This window comes from Hemibagrus wyckioides, linkage group LG19 (genome assembly GCF_019097595.1).
Source record: "Hemibagrus wyckioides isolate EC202008001 linkage group LG19, SWU_Hwy_1.0, whole genome shotgun sequence".
Taxonomy (NCBI): Eukaryota; Metazoa; Chordata; class Actinopteri; order Siluriformes; family Bagridae; genus Hemibagrus; species Hemibagrus wyckioides.
Window position 1 is genome coordinate 4,244,408 of NC_080728.1, and position 24,943 is coordinate 4,269,350.

General features: G+C 37.7%; 3 protein-coding genes and 1 long non-coding RNA gene across 13 annotated transcripts in view; 2 read left to right on the forward strand and 2 right to left on the reverse strand.

Annotated features, from left to right (window-relative positions):
- Window positions 1-24,943, reverse strand: part of LOC131369996 (NLR family CARD domain-containing protein 3-like) — a 305,079-nt gene that overhangs the window by 209,478 nt on the left and 70,658 nt on the right. The window lies entirely within an intron of this gene.
- The window catches only part of LOC131370006 (NACHT, LRR and PYD domains-containing protein 12-like), a 378,843-nt gene that overhangs the window by 111,013 nt on the left and 242,887 nt on the right, over window positions 1-24,943 (forward strand). The window lies entirely within an intron of this gene.
- On the reverse strand, window positions 11,712-13,570 carry LOC131370036 (polyadenylate-binding protein 1-like). The gene is made up of 4 exons (XM_058417064.1): window positions 13,169-13,570; window positions 12,655-12,811; window positions 12,305-12,440; window positions 11,712-12,179 (listed from the first exon to the last, which is right to left on the reverse strand). Exons 1-4 carry the CDS (start codon window positions 13,332-13,334, stop codon window positions 12,015-12,017), a joined length of 624 nt encoding a protein of 207 aa, XP_058273047.1. The 5' UTR covers window positions 13,335-13,570; the 3' UTR covers window positions 11,712-12,014.
- LOC131370050 (uncharacterized) lies at window positions 14,072-20,019 on the forward strand. 3 transcript variants are annotated; one of them, XR_009207372.1, is made up of 5 exons: window positions 14,074-14,300; window positions 14,534-15,007; window positions 15,772-15,983; window positions 17,994-18,063; window positions 18,618-20,019. It is a non-coding gene; the product is annotated as an uncharacterized LOC131370050 (long non-coding RNA). The 3 variants fall into 3 exon arrangements; XR_009207371.1 differs by having other exon boundaries at window positions 14,079-14,300; window positions 14,534-14,747; XR_009207370.1 differs by having other exon boundaries at window positions 14,072-14,300; window positions 14,534-15,983.

Sequence of the window (24,943 nt, forward strand, 5' to 3'; positions counted from 1 at the left end):
AAGTTGGCAGTTATTAAACCTCTTCTTAAAAAACGTAAACTAGACCCTAATGAAATAACAAATTACAGACCGATTTCAAACCTTCTGTTTATATCTAAAATACTAGAAAATGTGGTGTCTGCTCAAATATGCTCCTTCTTATAGGAAAACAACATCTTCGAAGAATTTCAGTCAGGTTTTAGTCCCCATCATAGTACAGAAACTGCGCCAGTTAAAATCACAAATGACTTGTTTTTAGCTTCGGACCAAGGCTGCATCTCAATTTTAGTCCTGCTTGATCTTAGTGCTGCATTCGACACTATAGATCATAATATTCTCGTAGATCGCTTACAAAATCACACAGGTATTCAGGGACAGGCATTAAAATGGTTTAGATCCTACCTGTCTGATCCATACCATTTTATAGATTTAAATGGAAAACTGTCCAGTGTAATGCCAGTAAAATACGGGGTCCCACAAGGATCAGTTTTAGGACCTCTGCTGTTCTCGGTCTACATGCTTCCCTTGGGTAACATCATTAGAATGAATCTTGAATTAGAATCAATCTTGAATTAGAATTCATGGGATTAGTTTCCATTGTTATGCTGATGATACCCAGTTACATATCTCATCAAAACCAGATGAATTATCTAAACTGTCCAGATTAACTGAGTGTGTGAAAGATATAAAAGATTTAATGACCAATAATTTTCTATTACTAAATCCAGATATGACAGAGACATTACTTATTGGTCCAAAAACCAGTACACAAAAGCTCTCACAATTCAGCTTGCATTTAGAAGGATGTACTATTACTTCTAGCTCGACAGTGAAAGACCTGGGCGTAATATTAGACAGAAACTTATCCTTTGAAAATAATATTTCCAATAACACAAAAACAGCCTTCTTCCACCTTAGAAATATTGCCAAGTTTAGGAACATTTTATCTGTATCTGATGCAGAAAAGTTAGTTCATGCATTCATGACCTCCAGACTGGACTATTGTAATGCATTACTAGGTGGTTGTCCTGCATCTCAATAAACAAGCTACAGTTAGTCCAGAATGCAGCCGACAGAGTTCTTACCAGATCAAGAAAATATGATCATATAACCCCAATATTATCATCCCTGCACTGCAAGGGTGTAACTTTGGTTTGAGAAGTGGGGGAAGTTGATTATAATGATAAATTCTGTCAAAAAGAATAGTAGGCTACTAAACCATGTATATAAAAAAGATGTCTTACTTTCTTTATTGTTTAATTGGGGCCGATTACCAAGACTTGAAAAATCATTTTATAAAGTAAAAAATGTTCACCATTAATGTTCACTATAAAATTTAAATAATGTGAGACTCAATTTCCTCTGTTAAACAAACTTTTCTTTTAAACTGACCACTGCAGCTGAAAATGTAAAATAAATCACTTGTTGTACAGGACATTTATCAGAGACACATCCACCAAACTGCAGGGGTTTACAATAGAAAAAGCTTGAGCACAGAAAAACCATAGGATTCCACTGACTCCTGGACTGTAGCAGAGCCAAGGAAATTCATGGTACCACTTTTCTTGGAACCGTAGCGTTTTGTTGGTCAGCTGCTGCACTGCAATGAGCTTTGGGTTAGCATGGTTGGGTTCTTCCTGCCTGCTAGCCTGTTTCTGAGATGAGATATAATTAAAATAAATTACACGACTCTTTACACAACACATAGCTGCAACTCTGAGCTGCTTCTCCCTGTCTCATCCTCCTTGTCTTGAAGCCTCTTCACCTCATCTGTCCTCTGATATGAAAGCATGACACAAATAAAAATAAACAAAAGTTCATCACAACTGAAACTATACTACAAAAAGGCCTGACTCTTTGTTTCTCTCCCACCACACAAGTGAGCAGGTAAATAATATGAAACCACACCCATATGATGATGTGACCATGTTAAAATATTCTAAACATCTAAACACACACTGTGGCTCCTACAAGAAGAGCATTTAATTTGATAATATTCACACGGTATTCACTACTTATCATGTACACTTCTTCCATTTATCACCAACAAATCAAAATCACCTGGTCCTTCATACAGCACATAACCTACCTGTACCATTGTGCTGCTGCTGCTTCTCCCTGTCTCACCCTCTCTGTTCTGAAGCAGTTCCACCTCATCTGTCCTCTGACATTGCTCTAAGTCAATGCCCTGCCTGTATAAGACAAGGTAGTACAATCTAAGATAGCTGATGGCTTAGTGGTATCGTGTTTCTACATAAGTTTTTATTAAATTGAAGGCATGCTTCAAAACTTCAAGTCATAACTACAGATAAGAGATTATAGTGTATGGAAAATTAATACAGTACAGTAAACAAATAGACTTGCAACAGGTGGAGATGGAGGTAAGCACTATTTGTATAAACTCTATGTCTGCCTTTACATGCAGATGAACTCTAATGACCTCCCATTCTTAATCTGTAGGGTTTAATATGGAGTTAGCCCGCTCTTTGCAGCTATAACAGCTTCAACTCTTCTAGGAAGGCTTTCCACAAGGTTTAGGAGTGTATTCATGGGAATATTTCAGCATTCCTCTAGAAGTGCATTTGTGGGGTCAGGCACTGATGTTAGATGAGAAGGCCTGGCTCACAGTCTCTGCTCTAATTCATCACTCCAGAGAATGCGTCTCCACTGCTCTAGAGTCCAGTGGTGGTGTGCTTTACACCACTGCATCTGAAGCTTTGCAGTGCACTTGGTGATGTAAGGCTTGGCTGCAGCTGCTTGCCCATGAAAACCCATTCCATGAAGCTCTCTACACACCGATCTTGAGCTAATCTGAAGGCCACACGATGTTTGGAGGTCTGTAGCTATTGATACTGCAGAAAGTTGGTGACTTCTGTGCACTGTGGGCCTCAGCATGCGCTGACCCTGATCTGTGAATTTATGTGGACTATCACTTCGTGGACTGAGTTTCTGTTGTTCCTGAAACTTTCTGTTGGTGTTGACTTGTGTTGTGAATTCACCGAAGGAGACCAGGGGACTCGGAAGTTGTGTTCAGCAGGAATGTTTTATTGGAGAGCAGAACACACTGTGGTGGTACTGTGGTCATCGAGTCCAGTGAAAAGGAACATAAGTTGTAGTTTTAAAGGCCTAGAGTGGGCAGGCCTTGAAGGTGTGACAATACTAAAGTGTAGAGGTGATGCTCTTAAACAAAAACCCCCAAGGGGAGGTAGACCTCACAAGTGTCCACTCCCTGGTATGACAGTGCAAAAGCCTAGAAGTGATTCTCGTAAACAAAGCACTGAATGGGAGAAAGATCCCCAGAGTTGGACCCCAACTGTTCACAGTTCACAGTTTCTGATCTCTGTCTGATTTGATCACCATTTGGTGGTGAGAGCTGGGATATGTAAATTATTATTCAAACAGCAATGTATGTTACAGTAGATTCTAGAGTGACCTCAAAATATGTTTTCCTACACTTGTTAGTTTAGTTTTTATCTTGATGTGTGGTTTCCAGATTTCAGGGATCAGCTAAATGTTTTTTTTTTTTTGACTTTAGGGTATGGATGGACGGAAAAGCAGAGAGTTGAACTTCTCTATGACTACAAGAAAATCTGTGTTGAAATGACATAATCCTCAAGAAACCACCTGTGATTGACTTTAAAGCTCGTGGCCTGTCCTGGTTGAGCTTTCCAAGGTATGCTGAACATTTGAAATTGTGCTCTCCAACATAAGGTGTTTGTGGCAAAGTTTCAAATCTCTCACTCTCTCTCTCTCTCTCTCTCTCTCTCTCTCTCAGATCGAGGATGAATTTCCTCCTCCTCTTGTTAATGGGCAGGTACTGATTAATATGGAAACAAGCGAAATATCTCAAGATGAGAAAAAGTTCGGTTATATCTTTACAAAAATACCCTTTCACAAGGTGTAGGATGAAGAAAAGAAAAGAATCAAAGAGCTTGGACCAGATGGACCCAATCTGCAAATTCAGCAGCAGTCAGGTGACGGTGGTCGAGCTTCCACTCGGTGCTTTTCCAGCACTTCTTATTGAATGCATTGACCATGCTGTCAGTGGAAAAGAGACTGGTCACTGAGATGACCGACTTTAACCAGAAGCTCAGTGAGAAATTTACAAACCAGAAAGAAAGGAGAGCAAAATTTCTTTTCAAATAGTGCCACTGGCCTGTGATTAGACAACCTTCCAGTGTGTGTGATCTTTATTGATTACCTTCATTACTGATAATAAACCCACATTGAACTCAAATTCACTGATTCATAATACATTTATTGTATGCTTAAGACCCCTGAACATCATCGCGTCTTTCTGGAAATACATGAAGAGCCCGAAGGATTTTAAGCAGCCTACATTAGTTTTCTAAGATGTTTGGAACAACCTACCTGCTGAGTTTCTTCAAAACTGTGTGCAAGTGATAAAATAATTGATAACTGATAAATAAATAAACTATTAATGCTTCTATTTCTTAAAGCATTCTTACTCTACAACATTTTTTCACACCTGCCTAAAACTTTTGAACAGAACTGTATATACACTATTTAGAGTTTTTACCAAACTTATTTATTTATTAATAGCTTAATTTTACTCATAATGAACAGCTTCTATCATTTTTCATGCTAGGTAGTGACTGTTATCTTTTCTCCTATAAAATGCATTTATCATAAAGAAAAACACTGTGGAGATGTATGAAGATGACTGGATGATGTTGAGATCAGGACTCTATGGGGGACAAACCATCACTTCCAGGACTCCATGTTCTTCTCTATGCTGGAGATAGTTCTTTATAACATTGGCTGTATGTTTGGGGTCATTGTCCTGCTGCAGAATAAATTAGGGGCCAATCAGACTCCTCCCTGATGGTGTTGCATGATGGATAAGTATCTGCCTGGATTTCACAGCATGGAGGACACCATTAATCCTGACCAAATCTCTTGCGTCTACAGTCTTCAACATCACCCGTTTCTTTGTGCTTCTTCAAAATATCTTGAACAGCACATCCTGAAACCCCAGTCTGCTCTGAAATCTGTGCCTGGGAGAGACCTTGCTGATTCCTTGTGTCTTGTTCCTGTGCTCAATCTTGCCATGGTGTATGACCTGTGACATGAAACTGACTTCAATAATCACACCAAATATTGATTTGATTTCAATTGTTCTTCTGTGCTCTCATTTAGCATTTTGTAAATTAATGAAAAATAAACAGTAAAAATAAATATTTTAGAAAGCATTTTTAGTTTACAGCATTTCTTTATACCTGTCTAAAAATTTTGCACAGTACGATATATTCACAAAATACTTTATGCAGCAAGAATTTACGTGTTTTTTATATAATAAAATAGGAAACAGCTCTTTAGGTGGGTGATTTTTGCAATCAAAACTGGACTTCTCCCACTCTCCTGCAATGTTTCCTAACTGTCTGTGTTAATAAATTCCCTTTCTTGTGTGTATATATTGTTTACATTATTATCTCCTGCCTTTTGTTGTCATCCTTGTTGTTTACCTTCTTGTCCTGTTTCTGGTGATTTGTTTCACATTTCACTTGTTTCCTTTGTTTCTTTCCATTGCTGTTCTGGTCAGTGCAGAGTCTTGCTCTTTGTCAGATCCTTTAATTAGATTTGTACCAGAAGTGAATGTAAACTGAACATTCATTCACTCATTCATTCATTGTCTATACCCACTTATTCCTAGGATTCCTAGGGTCACAGGGGTCTGCTGGATCCTATCCCAGCGCACATAGGGCATGGGGTACACCCTGGGCAGGTCGCCAGTCCATCGCAGAAACTGAACACAAAAAGTAAATTACTGAATCTTTGTTTACTGAAAATAAAAAGTAGAGCTCAGAATACAGTCTAAAAAATTCAGTTCACCAGTTTCACAGTACTTTACTGGCATGATTGTTAGCATGCAAAATAAATAAATAAATCAGTGACAAAAAATAAGGTCCCAGGGCAAAAGTACAACAATGATGGCGATGTGAGGGCAATTATTTACACATACAAAATGTTCTTGAGCTTCAATTTGAACTCAACTTTGTACTTTTGGGGGTCTTAACATGCTCAAAAACTCATGAAAATCAGCAGACAGGTTGGAATCTGTGGCCATTAGGAGGTCACTGTGGCTCGACCCTGGGCGTGGCACACACCCCTCACAGCGCCCCTGGAATATCTTGCTGCATAGCTGATATACACTTACACATATCCATGTACAACCCGGTACACACTTAGATCTCATTGAGCAAAACACACCCAATGGAATTTGAAATACTCCTCCTAGGGAATTGATACAACCGCCACCAAACCCAGGCTAATATGATCTCAAGACATTGATACAACCGCCACCAAACCCAGGCTAATATGATCTCAAGACATTGATACAACCGCCACCAAACCCAGGCTAATATGATCTCAAGACATTGATACAACCGCCACCAAACCCAGGCTAATATGATCTCATTGATAATGCAAAATTGTGAAGGGATTTTTGATATCTCAAACGGTTCAGCCGTGAGGAGCCCTTAAACTTATGGCGAATAAAACAAAACAGGAAGTGGCTAATAACTTCTGTGTACATTGAGTGATCTACATGAAACCTTAGGATAATGTTAAGAGAAGAAAGCTGATCACACGGACATGACTACTATGTGTCTCACATATATAACGATATCTAATGTTTTGTCCCTTACTTTCACCTGATTTGGATGAAAATCAGTCAGAATAATGTCAAGACATGGCTGATGTGAAACTGTGAAGGAATTTGTGATATTGTGAATGATGTTGCTATGGTGAGGATTTAAATAAGGACATAATAGAAGAAAATTAATGTTCTTATATCTTAACAGTGGAAAGTCCTAATGTTTCAAAATATTTTACATAGAAAGAACAACTGGTTGTGAGTAAGTTTGCTTAGTTTCATGATTTTGTGATGCTCAAACGGCTCACAACAAATTTTTACATTCATCAGTCCATTGACTGGACATGGTTTTGGCCTGACTCCTGCAGTACTAGACGATGTCCACTAGATGGAGCGCGTTCCCCTTTATTCAATTCATATATATCAATATGTAACGTATAGCAATACATTTAGTTATAAAATATTTATACAAATTTTTCTTTTCCTGAAATGTGTAGACATTTTTCTGGGTGACTATGTATACTGATGTAGTCATATAGTTTAGAGGGAGAGTCATTGTCCCTTTTGACATCACTGGACATTGCTATGATCTGTTTCATTACACCCAAACTGTCACTTTTGCCCTTATATAATTTAGACGGAGAGTCAGTTTTCTTTTTACCATCAGTGTACATTGCTGTGATCACTTTCATTAGACCCAAATTGTCACTTTTGTCCTTTTGGTATTTCCCCTTTAAATGCATGTACCCACTGTGCCCACTGTGTCTGGTGCACCTGATGGCGCCGTTGCTTGGGCCCGATCATCGTTGCTTGCAACTATGGTTAATTATTTTAGCTTTTGTAGAAATAGGTAAAGAAGATGCAGGATAAATGCATCTAGACTCTCCATTTTAGTTAAGTAAGTTCTTCCAAAAATTGATAGATCCCTTTGTGTCCACATACTGAGTTTTTAAATTGTGTTTTCTATTCTGTGATTCGTGTTTTTTATTGTTTTTTACGTGTAGATACTTATGGCGCTAACTTGATGCCATAGAGTTTGATTGTGTTTTAATTTTGACATGAGGGAATCTATTAAAAGCTAGAGTAGTTGACCTTATAGAAAATCCTACATGATTTATTGGTGTTTATTTACTAAATATGAAATTATATCCTACAGAATGTATGTTACAGTGAAGGAAATTTAACAGGCAGCAAAATTCCTTTTTTTTGAGTGTAGAAAAATCAGTATTCACACAGTGCTAATTTCACAGCTCACATCCAACCACTTCAATTCAGACTGCACAATTAAAATGAAATAAAGTTAAACACTTCTGTGTGCAATACAAGCTCTTACATGTATCAAAATGCATCGAATTGAAGTGAGAATTATAAAGATTTATAAAAATATATTGAGCATTTAGAGATTTTTCCTCTCAAACTCTCTTGGTTTGTGTTCAGGTAGCTAGTATAGACTGCTGAGTACAACACCTGGAGGAGTCTCAGTGATCAGTAATCACTTCAAATGGACAGGAAAGTTATTTGAGGATCCTCTAATCTAATATGAATTTCCATGCATAGGGAGACCCATTCCAAGTGTGTGGTATGATTGAAGCCAGCTTTCTTAAAAAGACATTTGGAAACAAAATGTAAAAACATGATCATAAAAAACAAGAGAATGTTAATGTTACATCTGGATTTGGGTATTTCCTTTTTTATATCTCATCTTCTACATAATCTACATACTATTGGACTATTAATGATTCTTTTAATTGCATATAAAACTCAGTGAGCTACATGAATCTTGAATGTGTAGTAGATGTCCAACGTAAAACCATCTTTACTGCAGTATCTTCACAGGAGGACAGTGGAGTTTACACTTTAGAGGTTTGATGCTAATTTGATGTTTGATGTTCGATGTTCTGTCTATTGATAAAGGAATTCTCAGCACTAGAAATACTAGTATGGTAATTGACCGTTTTACTCAAGTCCAGTCTCGGAGATACTCTCTGATGATTCCACCCTCAAAGAAATAGGATAGAAAAGTCACCAAGAGCATGAAGTAGACAAGATACAAGCAGCAAGACAGGTGAGAGAATGAGAGATGAGAGAACAAGAAGAGAAGAGAGGCTGTAAAAAAAATAAATAAAGAATAATACATACAGTAGTGGAAGCATAAATGAGGAATAAAATAAGAGGTGCAAGTATAATATAGATTATTGTAAAATAATAATAATAATAATAATAATAATAATAATAATAATAATAATAAAGGATCCATACTACACTGCTTCACACACAAGCTGTAAAAGAGATAATATTGCATGGTCTACCTGTGAGAGAGAAAATGTTACAATATTACATAAAAATGCTCTTACAAAACGTGTTATTCTTGCTTACCCCCTCTCCCTAATTAGCCCCTGATGTTTCAGGCTCAGCCCCTGATGTTTTTAATCCTAGAAACCCCCCTGCAATGGACCAAGGGGTAAGTTAAATTAGTTTTATTAATTAACAGGGCAGTAGGAGTTTTTTTTACTGTACTGTTAATATTTTTTTGTTTTTTTTGTGTACAATGGTAGTCAATAAGCGAAGTTTATTTAGCTTTTTTTAGACTAATATTAGATGAACTCATACTGCCCTGTTAATTAATAAAACTAATGTAACTTACCCCCTGGTCCATTGTCTTCACAGCCCCCAATCCCTGTACAATCTTCCTCAGAGCCGTTTCTCCTGCAGGTTCATTACAAGAGCCGTGTTCCAATCGGCAAGTGATTCCCCTCCAAGTGAACTGTACAGGGAGCAGGATGTACACTTTAAAGTGCACTGAGACACGGGCCGAGAAATCGACAATCCATTGCTCTTCCTGTAATAGCCCGGATGTTAAGACCTGCATATTAGCCACAGCTACGAGCTAAAAGTGAACATGCGATACACTCACCGGGATTTCCACAAGAAAAGTAGCCCAATATTTCATACGGATTACAAGAAGTAGTGTTTAATTCATTTTAATTCAAAACCAATTCTTTTTCAATGTCAACATCACTTATTTGTCCCAATCCAAGGCTTAGTAATGGCACAAACCAAGCTAGCGATTAGCATTAGCCGCTAGCGCTAATGATACAAAAAGGCACCGAAGCCTTAAATAATGATGATAGGCGGGGTGCTTTATATTATTATTCATTTTAATAATGGACAATAAGAATAATCAGAAAAGACAATCATCACCTCCAGCACAGTCTTTTTACACTTACTACAGTTATTTGTGTTTCCATTGTGTGTTTCAGATTGTGTAATTATACATTTCTAATTCACACCTTGTATATTACAGTGTTTATTTTTTATGTCCTTAACTTGTGTGTTAGTCTGCTTGAGGATTCACAGAGTAAGATCTTCATTGTTTGGTGAAACACACTGTTTGTGTCCATATGACAATAAACTGTTAAATCTTGAATATAACAATCTAATTATTTAGTCATTTTTATCTAGTACTTTAGTAAACCCCTGTTACAGCATGTCTTCCAGGGCCTCACAGTACTTCATAAACCTTCATAAACCATTTTATAAGTGTTTCCATGCTGTTTTTGTACATTTACTCAATTGCTGCTGTTGCTGTTTTTGCACACATTTCAAACTGCCACCAACTGCTGCTATTACAGAAGCTATTACAGCGGGGAAAATAAGTATTGAACACCTCACTATTTGTCTCAGTAAATATATTTCTAAAGGTACTACTGACATTTTCACCAGATGTTGGTAAAACCAACGTCAGTGACACACTGCCTAATTGGCTATTTCCAGAGGCAGGTAATAGGTGTGTTCTACTTGAAGCGGCGCTGCACAGACCGAGCTGGTAGAGAACGTCAAAGTACCACGAGAGTGACTTAAGAGTGTGACAAGTCTCCTTTAGTCTAACGCAGGACATGCAGCATGTTTTTTATAATAAATAAAAAGAATAAAAAGTAGATAGAATAGAGAACACTAGTGTTAGTGGGTCAAGGTTTTTAGAATTGGTTTTTGATATAAATCCTGTTATTTCCTGGTTTAAAGCCTATTTTGGTTAACAAGACACAATTCTAGTATAAAAACGTAGAAATTCAGAGTAATGTTCTAGTTAAAGATGTTGAAAAGCGAAAAAGGTTCAAAGTGGATATTAAATCATTCATTTCAACAACTTGAATATGGTTATGGTAAGAGTTCATGTTACCTGATTCATGTTTCTATGTTAAAAACCCCATTGTACTTTGTTTTATCTCATAATGTGTGTTACTGCTAAAAACATGATCATTAATCACAACCTTAAAAGCTGACTAAACTAAAACAGTGTTAAAATATCAGTTAAAAATGTAAAGCAGAAAGACAAAATATTCCTCCTTTCAGAATAAAAGCTTACCTTACCCAATAACTTGTGGGAAGAATGGACTGTACCTTTACATTATAATGATGATGATGATTACAGAATAGAAGCTGTATTTTCTGATTACCTTCATTAAATGGGCTTAAATTAAGTTGAGTTTCTTACGCTGTCTTAGGAAGTTGTGTTCTTTATGAAAGTTGTCCACCAGATAAACAATAATGAGTTATTTATTTTTTTATCCAACAAACTGGGCTGGATCTGAGACATGCTAAGATTTAGAGATTTGAGATGACTTCAGATTTCTGAGATAAATAACATGTTCATGGTCTATTGGATCGTATTTTAAGGGTTGTCGAGACATTATTGAAGAATATTCCCTGAAGCCTCAGCAGTCACAGCAGTAAATGAGTGAAAAACTGTCAGTGAGATTGTAATGGATAAAGAGAAGTTAACACTAAAATCCCTGCAACAGCTGGACCTTCATTCTTTATCTAACTCAGACATTTACCACTTAATCCTATAAACAGAAGGAAGTTTTCACTCTGTTACATTCATTTGTTGTCTTCAGGAAAATATTGTTATTACTAAAATACTACTATTCCTTAAAGTTAATGTTTTTTGAATGTTTTTCATTTTAATTATCGAACATTTATTAGATGATTAAATCTATTAGATTATTACACAGATTTGAACACATTTTGTTTGTAAATAAATAAACATACACGTTTCTTTTTTAATTTTTATTCAATGAACAATCATATATAATATTTATAATGATAGGGTTGGTGTTTTTTTATTTCTGAATTTTACCCTTTTTGCAGTTTTTGTTGGTCAAAGTGACCAAAGTGAGGTTTGGAGCCATTCTTCTGGCTGGGATGGCTTGGCCAAGGCCCTTAATGGGAGCCGTATTTGTGGCTGGGACGGCTAGCACAGGGTCCTCAGTGGGAGCCGTATTTAAGGCTGGGACGGCTTGCACAGGGTCCTCAGTGGGAGCCGTATTTGTGGCTGGGACGGCTTGCACAGGGTCCTCAGTGGGAGCCGTCTCAACAGCTATGGTGCTCTTCAGGTTCAGAGGCAGCACAGGTTTCCTCAGTGCTGTGGTGGGCTTGGTGAGCTCAAGGCCAAACAGCTCCTCAGCCTTCTGATGTATAAGGCGAGCCTTTTCGCAGAGCCTCTCCCACATGGATCTGCTTCCTGGGATGATGTGAAACTCACGAAGCCGAAGCCTTTGGATCGCCTGTTCTCAGTTATCACCTGAAGGAGGCAGGATCATGAGGAACAATGAGCACAGAGGAAGCTTTCCACTCTCTAGAGTCAGTAAGGGGAAGTAGATACAGATTATTAGGAATTAAATGGAGAGATTATTAGTTGTAAGTTACCTTGACACTGGTGACCCTCCCGAATTGTCCGAACACCATGCGCAGACACTCATCATCAATAGTGCTGTTGAGGTTCTTGATGAAGAGGTTGCTGGCATGGTGTTGGGAGCTGGGGCGATCCTCAGCCTTGATGGTGCTGTAACAGAACAGAGATGCTGCTCTTAGTCTTTATCTAAACCTGCTCTTAGATGTTATGTCTTTTTCCAGCAAAATTACAGCCTGATGTTGACTGAAATACTCTCATAAGACCAAACACAACCTCTGTTTCAACAATTACAGGAGTTTGATTAATTTCAAATGCAATTAGTTTAAGCACAATGTCAAATCATACTAATTTACACGTGACTTACACTTCACGGTCGTTCAGCATCATCCCATTGCGCCGCTCGATGGCTGCCGCCGCTGACTGTATGGTCCTCTTAGCCGCTGGCTCCCTGTCAGACCACATGATGTGCATGGGTCTGTCCAGAAGAGGTTCAAAGTTGAACATTTCCAGCACTCGCTCAGCTGAGGGAACCAAAAGAAGTTTGAAGAAGTTAGAAGTGTTGATTTTAATTTGGAAATTCAGTATAATAGGTGTATATTTATAATAGGTACATACACAGTCAATTTCAGAATTATTGGCACCCTTAGTAAACATTAGTAAGAAAAATGTATTGAAGCCTTAACTGAAGTACTTATTCTGAGACACACAAATAGCTGTAATAGAAATATCTTTTCACATCTTTTTGTACTGTTTAAATACACCAAACCTGACTAAGTTCATGTAATAAAGCATTTAAAGACTATGTAAACTACACATGTAGTCTTAAGTCAACTGTACACCATGGAGAGATCAGTGTTCTTCTGTCTGGTTTGTGTTACCTTGGTGTCGATGCCGGAAGTTGACGTAGGCATAGCCGAGCGAGGCGCCGGTCTTCCTGTCCCTGCAAATATGGACAGATTCAACATGTCCTGCAGGGCTGAACCTTTCAGCAATCATCCACTCTGCCACTCCAGGGTGAAGATTTCTGAGAAATAGTGCAGCCATTGTTGGATTTTGCTACAACGATGTTAAAGTGCTGCTGAATCTGTTCAACACTGTTAAAGCGCTGCTAAAGCTGTGTTAAACACTGCTGTTCGCTGCTGAACGCTGCTAGTGACTGCAAATTCACTGCTAATCGCTGCTAAAGGTGTAAAATGGCTGCTGATCGCTGTTCAGTGTTGCTCTGTCACTAGCTATCGATGGTCTGATGAGATTTCTGTACTGCGTGTGTAGAAGTTACCACCAGCTTTAAACCCCGCCCACTGCTGCACCTGGCCAGCTTTAAAAACAACTCCTATCTGTGCTGCACTATAAGGTGAAAATCCCACAGCAATGCATATGTTTAAGCATTTAATTGTAAATTATTGTATTATGATGTTATAATAATATACAGTAGACCACTGGCTGTGTGACTGGCTGTGGATATCTGTGGCTTGGATTCCACTGGAAATACAAATCTTCACCAGTAGAGAAACTAACTGAACTAACTAGACTAGAAACAAACTAGAAAAACTAACTAGGAAATTCTAATCCTGACACTAGTCTGGAGTGTTTATGGTCACTGTAGTAAAAACCACTGGCATTTGTTCTTAAGGCTTAAGTCCATTTTCTGTTTTTTTTAAGCTGTCCATCATGACTGTTTTCTTTCCATTATTTTAGATATTTCCTAGATCCCACCTTTTTTGCACATGTAACCCTTGACACTTTTTTCATATTCCAGACAGCACTGCTTTAATTTGGTATTGCCCCTTTAAGAGGGCGGGGTAACGTGCGCACGGGGAGAGTGCGCGGCAATAGCATGTTAAGTTATCGTGATGAGACCATGCACAGCATGCAAACTTTATTTCCTCGATAAAGGAAGAATTTTCTTTGAATGTATACTTTATTGTTTCATACACATGCTGAGTGAGTTGCTGAAGTGAAGAAATACTTCATTCCTTTCTGTGCTTTTTCGTATTTCAAGACATTCTGGTGAGTCGATTCTGCTTGTGTATATATATTTTGTTCTCACTGTAGTATTATCTGAAAAAATACCAGTCAGAATGTGATTGTATTGAAGGGAGTGCAGCTAAATTAATGTTTAACTGTGATGTAAAGTTCAAACCGGACAAAATGCCAAAATATATGTGATCTTTCTCATTAGGAATGGGTTAGAGGTTCTGATGTTGTTGGTGTTATTAATTTGAGATGTATAATTGTTGCAGACTGTTTTTTTCCTTGGCCTGTTCATTGGATGATGCAATTAGGACTTGAGGTCTCTGACTCCAGGAGCGAGTTTCCTTCCAGCAGACATCTTAGCATCACGTCAACTCTTCAGCTCTTCATCTCATCTTCTTCTTTCAACTCTTCAGTTCTTCACTCATCCATTGTATACTCATCATCAGTTTATCTTTGATAAGCTGAAAGACTTTCCTAAGGGTGTGGTAGGACTGAGACATTGCTTTACACACATTACACAGAACTGTTTTTTGGAAGAACTGTAATTTTTTTTTTCCTTTTTTCTGGACTTCCATTTCTTTTGGTTACAGCTATATTTTACATTTGGTTGCAGCTGAATTGGTTCATTAATTTCCAAGAGTAACCATGGCTGGGGATTGTCACTCTCATTTTCTTTTTTTTCCTTTAAAGTGCCAGGGAACAAAAGTATTTAATTTACCTGCTCAAAATACACTTTTCTGGTAAAAATAATTTTTCATGTGTGGTGTTACTTTTATTTAACTTTTGTTTCCTTTTCTCTCCCTTACTCCTGACATTCATGTTATTCCTCAATTAACATCTTTGTGGGTGAACTACAGGCCGAAACCAAGCTCCTTAGATGAACCTAGACAACCTTAGATGAACCTAGATCATACAACCCTGACCTAGTCATTAAAGCCAGGGTTACACACACAGGATACATTCATTTTAATGAAATGACAGATCCATTCAATTTGTCAGTGTTTTCTGTCCACATTTATTATTAGTGCAGGTGGTGTTTCAACTTGATACCCCCCCCCCCAAGTCTAGCTAAACTGATGTGCCATGGGACTATTAGTAACAGTTTGCTGATAAATATCAGGATCCATGTGAATGAAGGAAATATGACAATAATAAGTGATAAGTCTAGTCATCAAACCCAGTGTGTTAAATCAATTAACTCGAATCAACAATTAACATTCTGTTCATGTGAATTTAAAATGATTTATTGCAAAATATCACTAATGTTCACTTATAATCACTAATGACTTTTCTTTCACACAAAGCTCAAAAATGGCTCATTTAATAAAGTGGACAGTGTGTGTATGTTTGTTTTTAAGGTGGAGCCTAAAAAGCTTTAACATTTCTGCATTGATGTATTACTTCAAAGCACCTTTATATCCCCCAAATGTAAGTTGTAGCTACTGAATCAGCTGCAGTGGTCAGTCCTGCTGATTATTAATGTGTGTGGTGTTTGTTTCCACAGCATGCCTGGACTGGACGGCTCAGCCTCGCAGGAGGCGGGACTAGGTGACGGAAGCGCCGCATTGGCTGATGATGGCAAGGACCCCTTGGGCTTGAGCACTGACAGCCTATCACGACTCAGAAGCCCTTCTGTGATGGAAGTCAGAGAAAAGGGATATGAGACACTGAGGGAGGAGCTAATGAAGTGGATTTCACTAATCCCTCACCCAGTGGGTGAGGGATTAGTGAAATCCACTTCATTATCCCTGTAACAGTAAACATCCTCACTCTGGTTTATATCCATAAGCTCACACTACAGTCTAAAACACTTACACTACAGTCCAAGCCTTATTTTAGCTTAGTAATTATATACAAGGATATTTTGTGACCTAAAACATCAGTAAGCATTAATATGTTAGAAAACAGCAGCAGTTCGGCCCTGAGCTCAGGTTACTGTCCATGTGGGATTCCTCAGGGTTCTCCAGTTTCCTCCCCACCTCCCAATAACATGCCAGGAGTCGTTGTGTACGCTGAATATACAACAGAGAGTGAGTGAGTGAGTTGTACATGCAGTAGAAGCAGAAGTCGGAGTCTGGGATCAGTGTTAAGATCAGAGTATTGAGTTCAGTAACAGTTTTCCTGGTGTGTTTGTTTTCCTGTAACTCAGATTAGAAGGTTGAGGATGATGCTGAAATATCTTTTATTTTAACCAGCTACTGGAACAAAAGTATCACTGAAGAGCAGTGTGGCATTGTTCAGAGTGATTTATCATTTCTAACAACGTTATAACGTGACAACAAATGGTCAGTTTTATAGCTCCACCTTTTCATGCCCTTGTTTAGCTTTCATACTGTTTGCTTGAACTTTGTGAAATTCCAAAAAGACTCTAATGTAGCCTGACATTGCAATTTTTCAGGCTTAATTTGACATTTCACTTTAATTAGATGCATTATTGTTGGAGAGTAAACTCTTAACATCAACATACAATTTATGGCTGTTTAGTGCTTTGTAGATAAAAACTGTTTTCCCTGTTTGTCTGTGTAAGCACTAGTGTCAAACGTCTGTTTACATTAATGAGGAAATAGGAAATGTGTGTGGTAAAGACTCTGAAGAAGAGCTTGTTGAGTAAAATCAGAACGTTGGTCCATAATCCTTTATTCGTCCCACAGCGGACATTTGCATTGTTACAGCAGCATAGGGAAAGCAGCTAAAGATAAAAAGATCATGATATAGAAATATAAAAGTATAAACAGTCAATACTTATAGGATTTTAAGTGTCACTGCACTATTCCCATATGAGAGAGGGAGATTCCCAAAGATTGATTGTCCAGATTGTAGTGCTGTCTGCTGGGAGCAGTGCTGGATGGTCAGTCTCACAGCAGCATGAGGAAGGACCTGAGGTTCTGCTCCCTCACACACTTGGGGTGAAGCGTATTGTTCCACGGTTCTGCCAGAAGCCGACGGAACAAATTACAGCCTTGCTTTGCTAACACCATACTGTAAATGCAAGTAGACAGTAATCCTGCATAATCATATCAGTCCTGTATGTGACTTGTCATGTCTAGTAAAGTAGTTCATCATGGACTCCATTATGCCATGTATCTCACACGTCCTCAACAATACTTACACTCAGGCAGTTTGGTGTTCCTGGGATCTGAAGTCATCCTCCAATCAGTAGCCCAACATCTTAACCACTTAAAAAGAAGAATTTCATTCTAAAGCATCTGAAATGTTTTCTTCCTTCAGTGAAGTGATTTGGATAAAATGAATCTGTATTTTCTTTTCTGATTGATCCTGTAAAGTAAATGATCAGATTACAGAAGCCAAAGAAAAGCTCAGAAAACACAATAAAAAGGATGGAAAGAAAAACAATATATGAATCAGCACATCAGTGTAACGCTCTGGACAAGCAGAGATCTGGTTCAAATTGAAAAGGAAGATGATGAAAGAAGACAGAATAGTCTGAATTTTCTCTTTCCTACTTGTAGAGTTAAATTCAGTGTTTTTATTGTAATTCTATTTTTAGTATTCTTACGACATGGACAGTGGATAAAGCACTTCACTGCATGTTGTAGTGTGTATGGCCGTGTCTGTGTCCAGTAGAACTGAACTGGAATTCTGATTAGACTGATGATGAGGGAGAAACTGTAGGAAGTGACAGTGTACAGAATGGTGTACAGTGTTCATGTAGACTTTAGTGACTACAACCAAGTTACCTCTTCCTCCTCTCCTTTCTACTCCTAGATCACCTCCGTCTGCAACTTCTTCACCTACATTCACTACATCCACCAAGGACTGGTCAAGCAGCAGGATGGTGAGCTAAACTGACCACACACACACAAGCAGCATTAATCTTTTAACTTTAGACTGTTAAAACATGTGATGTGTGCTTCATTAATAAATGTGTGATTGTTCTCAGTTTGCTGTGGTATAAGCAGAATCACACACTCCAGACTGTTCTCCACTTTAAGATGATAAAGGCACTATGATGATAACAGTACTATTGATGATAATTATCTCCATTATCTGAGCTGATGAACTGAGACGCCTGAGACTCCTTATATAAATGTTAAATAAACAATAAAAACATGACATTTCTCTTGGTTAAACAGCACATTTTTAATATCAGTTTATTATTATGCAAAAATGACGCCTTTCGTCCAATCAGATTTGAGAATTCTACAGCACCGTGCTACATGATTGGAAACACACATACAGCACATTCAGATCATTTAGAGCTTCTAAAGTTAACTAATGGATTTCTTCAGTGATTGTTTTCTGTTATATTTAGAGTAATGTGTGGTGTTATAGTGTTCTTCATAAATCAGTAAACATCAGATCAATGTCTGTCTTTTATTTTTATTTTAGCTGAACAGATGTTCTGGGAGGTCATGCAGCTGTGTAAGGAGATGTTCTGTGCTAAACTGGACTACTACAGAGATGAACTGTGAACACTGAGCAAGGAGACCGTGTGTGAAAGAAACATGCTCAGTGCAGGAGAGGGGGGTTCTGCAGTTCACCAAGACACATCACAGGGACCAGGTCTTTCCTCACACCTCAACACTCCAGCACTGTGTGTGTGTGTGTGTACTGAGATGAAATCACTGAAAAGGGAAGAAAAAGGTGCTGGTCTACTGATCAGAAGGTTGTGAGTTTGAATCCCAGCTCCACCAAGCTGCCACTGCTGGGCCCCTGAGCAAGGCCCTCAACCCTCAATTACTCAGCTGTATAAAATGAGATAAAATGTAAGTCACTGTGGATAAGGACGTCTGCCAAATGCCAGAAATGTAAATGTCTGATAGCTGCCTCTTGTCTCCTCAGTTCTGGTCAAACCCATTAAAGTGTCACACTTATTCATAACACACGTCACTAAGACCTATTATAAACATATTCTGTCTAATTTAACTCGTACACCTGAATGAAATAAAACCTCATAAACCTTCTGATACTAATTATACTATTTTCCTTCCACCATCATCGTCCTGACTCCTGTCCCTGAGGCTGACCAGTGTGTCTGTACACCAGGGGATAGTGGATAGTAAAACTCCTTTATCTTCTACATATCTGTCTATTGGGTTTTTTAATAAATGTTGGACTTTTTTAAATGTTCTACTGCAGTTGTTGTGTCTGTTATCCAGTGTGACAGTGCTGTTAAAGATTCATTTCATTTTGTCCAGCTTACAAATCGACTTAAAACAGCTTTTACTTCTGCTAAAGATTTTAGGAGTACTTCTACTTTTACCCTCCTCAGAGAATTATTGGAAAGTAACAGTACTTTCACAACCCTTTTTGTATTTTTGAAGGAAAAAAAGATAATCTCAGGTTCATTGTGAGAGAAGTTCACACTCTGTAGCCACTGCTGAATATGGTTCCTGTATTTATGTCTGGTGTAAATGGAGTACACAGATATATATTTTTCACAGACCAGTAGTGTCTCAGGTGCCTGATGCCACTGATTTATAATTCAGTAATTCAGCAGAAATTTGTTGCCAAATCAGTTCACCGTCAGTCCACTTTGTGTTCGGAAGTCAGGGAATTCAAGTGAAGTTTCCTTTCCCTTTGGGCTCAAGACACTTCAGTTCATTTTTTAAGAAACTCTGAGTTTTAGCTGTGCTCCAGTGTGTCCAAGAACATTTGATAAAAATGTCAATAAACTATCTCAGCTTCACACTCCTCTCCAGATGTGTATGAATCCATCTGGAGGAAGACACACACACACACACACTTTACTATCCTTGTAAGGACCTTCCATAGGACTAACCCTGAGTTCATATGTTTTTTGGTTAGTTTTAAAGAACAGGAAGTGGCTTTAAAGAGCTGACCCAAAAACTCCATCAGAAATGTGATTTAACTCTAAAATACAGATCCCTTAACTCTTCATGTTGAAAAGGCTTTTAACAAAAAGAGTTCATATCCAAATGTGCAGTGTAGGGTGATTCTGCAAAACCTTTCAGTGGGACTGTTCTTTAACTTTACTTAACCATGATGTCTTATTTCCCCTCTTCAATTCTCCTCTCAAACTATTTACTTTTCACCTTTTCTAGAATTTCTCTTCAGATTTTAGTCTTTTCAGACGCTGATTCTCTGCTAAATAATATCATTTTTATTAACTTAGACATGTTAAAATAACATCTATCTCTAGCTCTGAGAAAAGGCCTTTTCTTTCGTTTTGTTCTCGTTTTGTTCTTTCAGCTCTGTGACATTCTCCTTATATGGAGTTTTGTGGGTGTCACTAAATGTAAATCAGCTGTGTCTCAGTATTCTTATACAAGTACATAAAGACAGTTTGTTTTACTCTACATCTTGGAAATATGGGAAAAATCTTTAGTTACTTTACTAAACATACATGAGGTGCAAAATTCAGAAGAAGAGAAAGAAATAATGATGTAATGATTGTCTGAAGTGGTCAGTATCTATCAGAAGTATCCTTCAAGTCCTGTCCTGTAAGTTGTCTGTTAAGACTTGTTCCAAAATCTATAAGAACTGGGGCTTTTATGAAGGTGGAGGGAATGATGAATATCTACATATACCAGTGGATTTTAAACACAACAATGACCCAAAGCATACATTCATATCAACAGTAGAATGGCTTAACCAAAAGGTCAGTAGTACTGAATGATGGACTGTGTGTAAGACCTAAGATGTGCAATACTGATAGACCCAAAAGATCTGGTGTTCAAAAGGTGCTTCAACAAAATATTAGTTTGGGGTTTGTACATTTATACAACTAGCTTATTTATTTATTTGTTTTTTTCCCCCATCATGTTTTCACATTTTGTTTCCAAATGTCTTTTTAAGAAAGCTGGCTTCAATCATACCACACACTTGGAATGGGTCTCCCTATGCATGGAAATTCATATTAGATTAGAGGATCCTCAAATAACTTTTCTGTCCATTTGAAGTGATTATATGGAGTTGTAAAGATAAAGTTATTTTTAGCTATGAAGAATGGTTCAGCTTGCTTACAGTAATTTGTTTCTCATATGCTAAGAGCTTCTTTTTTGGGTGGACTCAATGGTTTGCTAATATTCCTGAGCATCAGCTGTCCGGTCTGAATCTATCAATCATCTCATCAACCATGGACTTTATTTATGACCAGATTACTCCTATAAAATGTATTTATCATAAAGAAAAACACTGTGGAGATGTATGAAGGTCAACTGAACTTCCCCATGTCCATTCACTAACAGTAAATGGGTGTGGTTAAAAACTGTATTGCAGACAGACACTCGAGGACCTCAGAGATATTTTGGCTTCATTGTTGAATCTCTGTACAATGTCTTCTAATCTAAGTCACTGGATGTGTCAGGGTATCATTTGCTAATTCCCTACACTCTGTTTCCAGACTCCTGATAAAGAACACAAGAGAGTTAAAAGACAGATTTCTTCATTTGAGTGTTGGACAGTTGATGTGAGGATGTGTAATTAATGTGAGGACAAATCTGTATACACAAACAAAATCATTTCTCAACTACTGCTCAACATCTGGATCGAGTTCAGCCTCAGATATTACTGAGTAACTCTTTTTTCTGGAAATCTGTGCTGATTGGATGAACTGTGATGAACCATTAGCAAAAGCATTCTTCAAACCAGCAGGTAATGTGTGATGATTCTCACCTGATGGATGGTTTGTGTTTTCAGAGACTCCATAACCCTTTAGAGAGTGAGACAGAAGGTGAAACTGCTGAGCAGAGCTTGCAAGACACACACATGCCAAGAAGCATGAACTTGATCCTGATGGAGTAAAAGCTGCTAGTGTGGCTCATGAAGATGATCTCCACAATCTGGAGGCCTTCCTGGAGCGTTTTGAGCTGGACTGGTTACAGTGACACTGACTTGAGTCCTTGGATGAAGCTGTGAGGCTGGAGGAAGATTACTTGGTGATCACTGTTCCAATCTTCCTCACTCTCTCCCTCTTTCCTACTCCACCCCTGGTCCCAGCTCTCCAGAAACAAGGCACTGAAGAGCTCCCAGGGTCTGAGTTTCCACTGAACCCAGTTCCCTCCCCATTTTCTTTCCCCCTTCACCTCTTATCTCCCCCAAATCCCTCTCTCTACACTGGTGGAACTGCTCCTACCAGGTTTGGGTTCAAGCCTCTGGCAGGTTTGCAGGAGCAGTGGGAAAGCCAGACATTTCCAGTTGTAAAAAGAATTTTCTGATGTCTTTGCATCTATACTGTCACATCAACCTCATAGAACACCACACTGAGACTCCTCCAGGTGTTGTACTCAGCAGTCTTTATCAAATCTTTATAATTCTCACTTCAATTCGATGCATTTTGATACATGTAAGAGCTTGTATTGCACACAGAAGTGTTTAACTTTATTTCATTTTAATTGTGCAGTCTGAATTGAAGTGGTTGGATGTGAGCTGTGAAATTAGCACTGTGTGAATACTGATTTTTCTACACTCAAAAAAAAGGAATTTTGCTGCCTGTTAAATTTCCTTCACTGTAACATACATTCTGTAGGATATAATTTCATATTTAGTAAATGAACACCAATAAATCATGTAGGATTTTCTATAAGGTCAACTACTCTAGCTTTTAATAGATTCCCTCATGTCAAAATTAAAACACAATCAAACTCTATGGCATCAAGTTAGCACCATAAGTATCTACACGTAAAAAACAATAAAAAAACACAAATCACAGAATAGAAAACACAATTTAAAAACTCAGTATGTGGACACAAAGGGATCTATCAATTTTTGGAAGAACTTACTTAACTAAAATGGAGAGTCTAGATGCATTTATCCTGCATCTTCTTTACCTATTTCTACAAAAGCTAAAACAATTAACCACAGTTGAACAATTAACCAAGCAACGGTGCCATCGCCACCCAGGGGCACCAGACACAGTGGGCATAATGGGTACATGCATTTAAAGGGGAAATACCAAAAGGACAAAAGTGACAATTTAGGTCTAATGAAAGTGATCACAGCAATGTACACTGATGGCAAAAAGAAAACTGCCTTTCCCTCTATATAACTATATAAGGACAAAAGTGATAGTTTGGGTGTAATGAAACAGATCATAGATGTCCAGTGATGTCAAAAGGGACAATGACTCTCCCTCTAAACTATATGACTATATCAGGTTATATATGTATGTATGTATGTATATATATATATATATATATATATATAAATATATATATATATATATATATATATATATATATATATATATATATATATATATATATATATATATATATATATATATATATATATATATATATATATATATATATATATATATGATAATATGATTAATAATATGATAATATTTTAAACACCATACTATTTTTCCTTTCCTACATGTATTGTATATACATTTTTGGCTGACTTCATGAACATAAAGCCATATTTAGAAAAAATAAATAAATAAAGGGGAACGCGCTCCATCTAGTGGACATAGTATAGTACTGCAGGAGTCAGGCCAAAACCATGTCCAGTCAATGGACTGATGAATGTAAAAAAATATTGTGAGCCGTTTGAGCAACACAAAATCATGAAACTAAGCAAACGGTGCCATCGCCGCCCGGTGCACCAGATACAGTGGGCACAGTGGATACATGCCTTTAAAGGGGAAATACCAAAAGGACAAAAGTGACAATTGGGGTTTAATTAAATATGAATAAATAAATATATATGTTAAATATTATGTATTTAAATAAATATGAATTGAATAAAAGGGAATGCGCTCCATCTAGTGGACATCGTCTAGTACTGCAGGAGTCAGGTCAAAGCCATGTCTATTCAATGGACTGATGAATGTAAAAATTTGTTGTGAGCCGTTTGAGCATCACAAAATCATGAAACTAAGCAAACTTACTCACAACCAGTTGTTCTTTCTATGTAAAATATTTTGAAACATTAGGACTTTCCACTGTTAAGATATAAGAACATTAATATTCTTCTATTATGTCCTTATTTAAATCATCACCATAGCAACATCATTCACAATATCACAAATTCCTTCACAGTTTCATATCAGCCATGTCTTGACATTATTCTGACTGATTTTCATCCAAATCAGGTGAAAGTAAGGGACAAAATATTAGATATCGTTATATATGTGAGACACATAGTAGTCATGTCTGTGTGATCAGCTTTCTACTCTTAACTTAATCCTTAGGTTTCATGTAGATCACTCAATGTACACAGAAGTTATTGGCTACTTCCTGTTTCGTTTTATTCGCCATAAGTTTAAGGGCTCCTCACGGCTGAACCGTTTGAGATATCAAAAATCCCTTCACAATTTTGCAGTATCAATGAGATCATATTAGCCTGGGTTTGGTGGCGGTTGTATCAGTGTCTTGAGATCATATTAGCCTGGGTTTGGTGGCGGTTGTATCAGTGTCTTGAGATCATATTAGCCTGGGTTTGGTGGCGGTTGTATCAGTGTCTTGAGATCATATTAGCCTGGGTTTGGTGGCGGTTGTATCAATGTCTTGAGATCATATTAGTCTGGGTTTGGTGGCGGTTGTATCAATGTCTTGAGATCATATTAGCCTGGGTTTGGTGGCGGTTGTATCAATGTCTTGAGATCATATTAGTCTGGGTTTGGTGGCGGTTGTATCAGTGTCTTGAGATCATATTAGCCTGGGTTTGGTGGCGGTTGTATCAATGTCTTGAAATCATATTAGCCTGGGTTTGGTGGCGGTTGTATCAATTCCCTAGGAGGAGTA

Excerpts from the sequence above, each read along its gene's own strand:
- LOC131370036 (XM_058417064.1), bottom strand. The coding sequence starts at position 13,334 with ATGGCTGCACTATTTCTCAGAAATCTTCACCCTGGAGTGGCAGAGTGG. Across the intron at positions 12,441-12,654 it reads ATGCTGAACGACCGTGAAGT|CACCATCAAGGCTGAGGATC; the intron begins GTAAGTCACGTG and ends GTTCTGTTACAG. Across the intron at positions 12,180-12,304 it reads GGAGGGTCACCAGTGTCAAG|GTGATAACTGAGAACAGGCG; the intron begins GTAACTTACAAC and ends TGCCTCCTTCAG.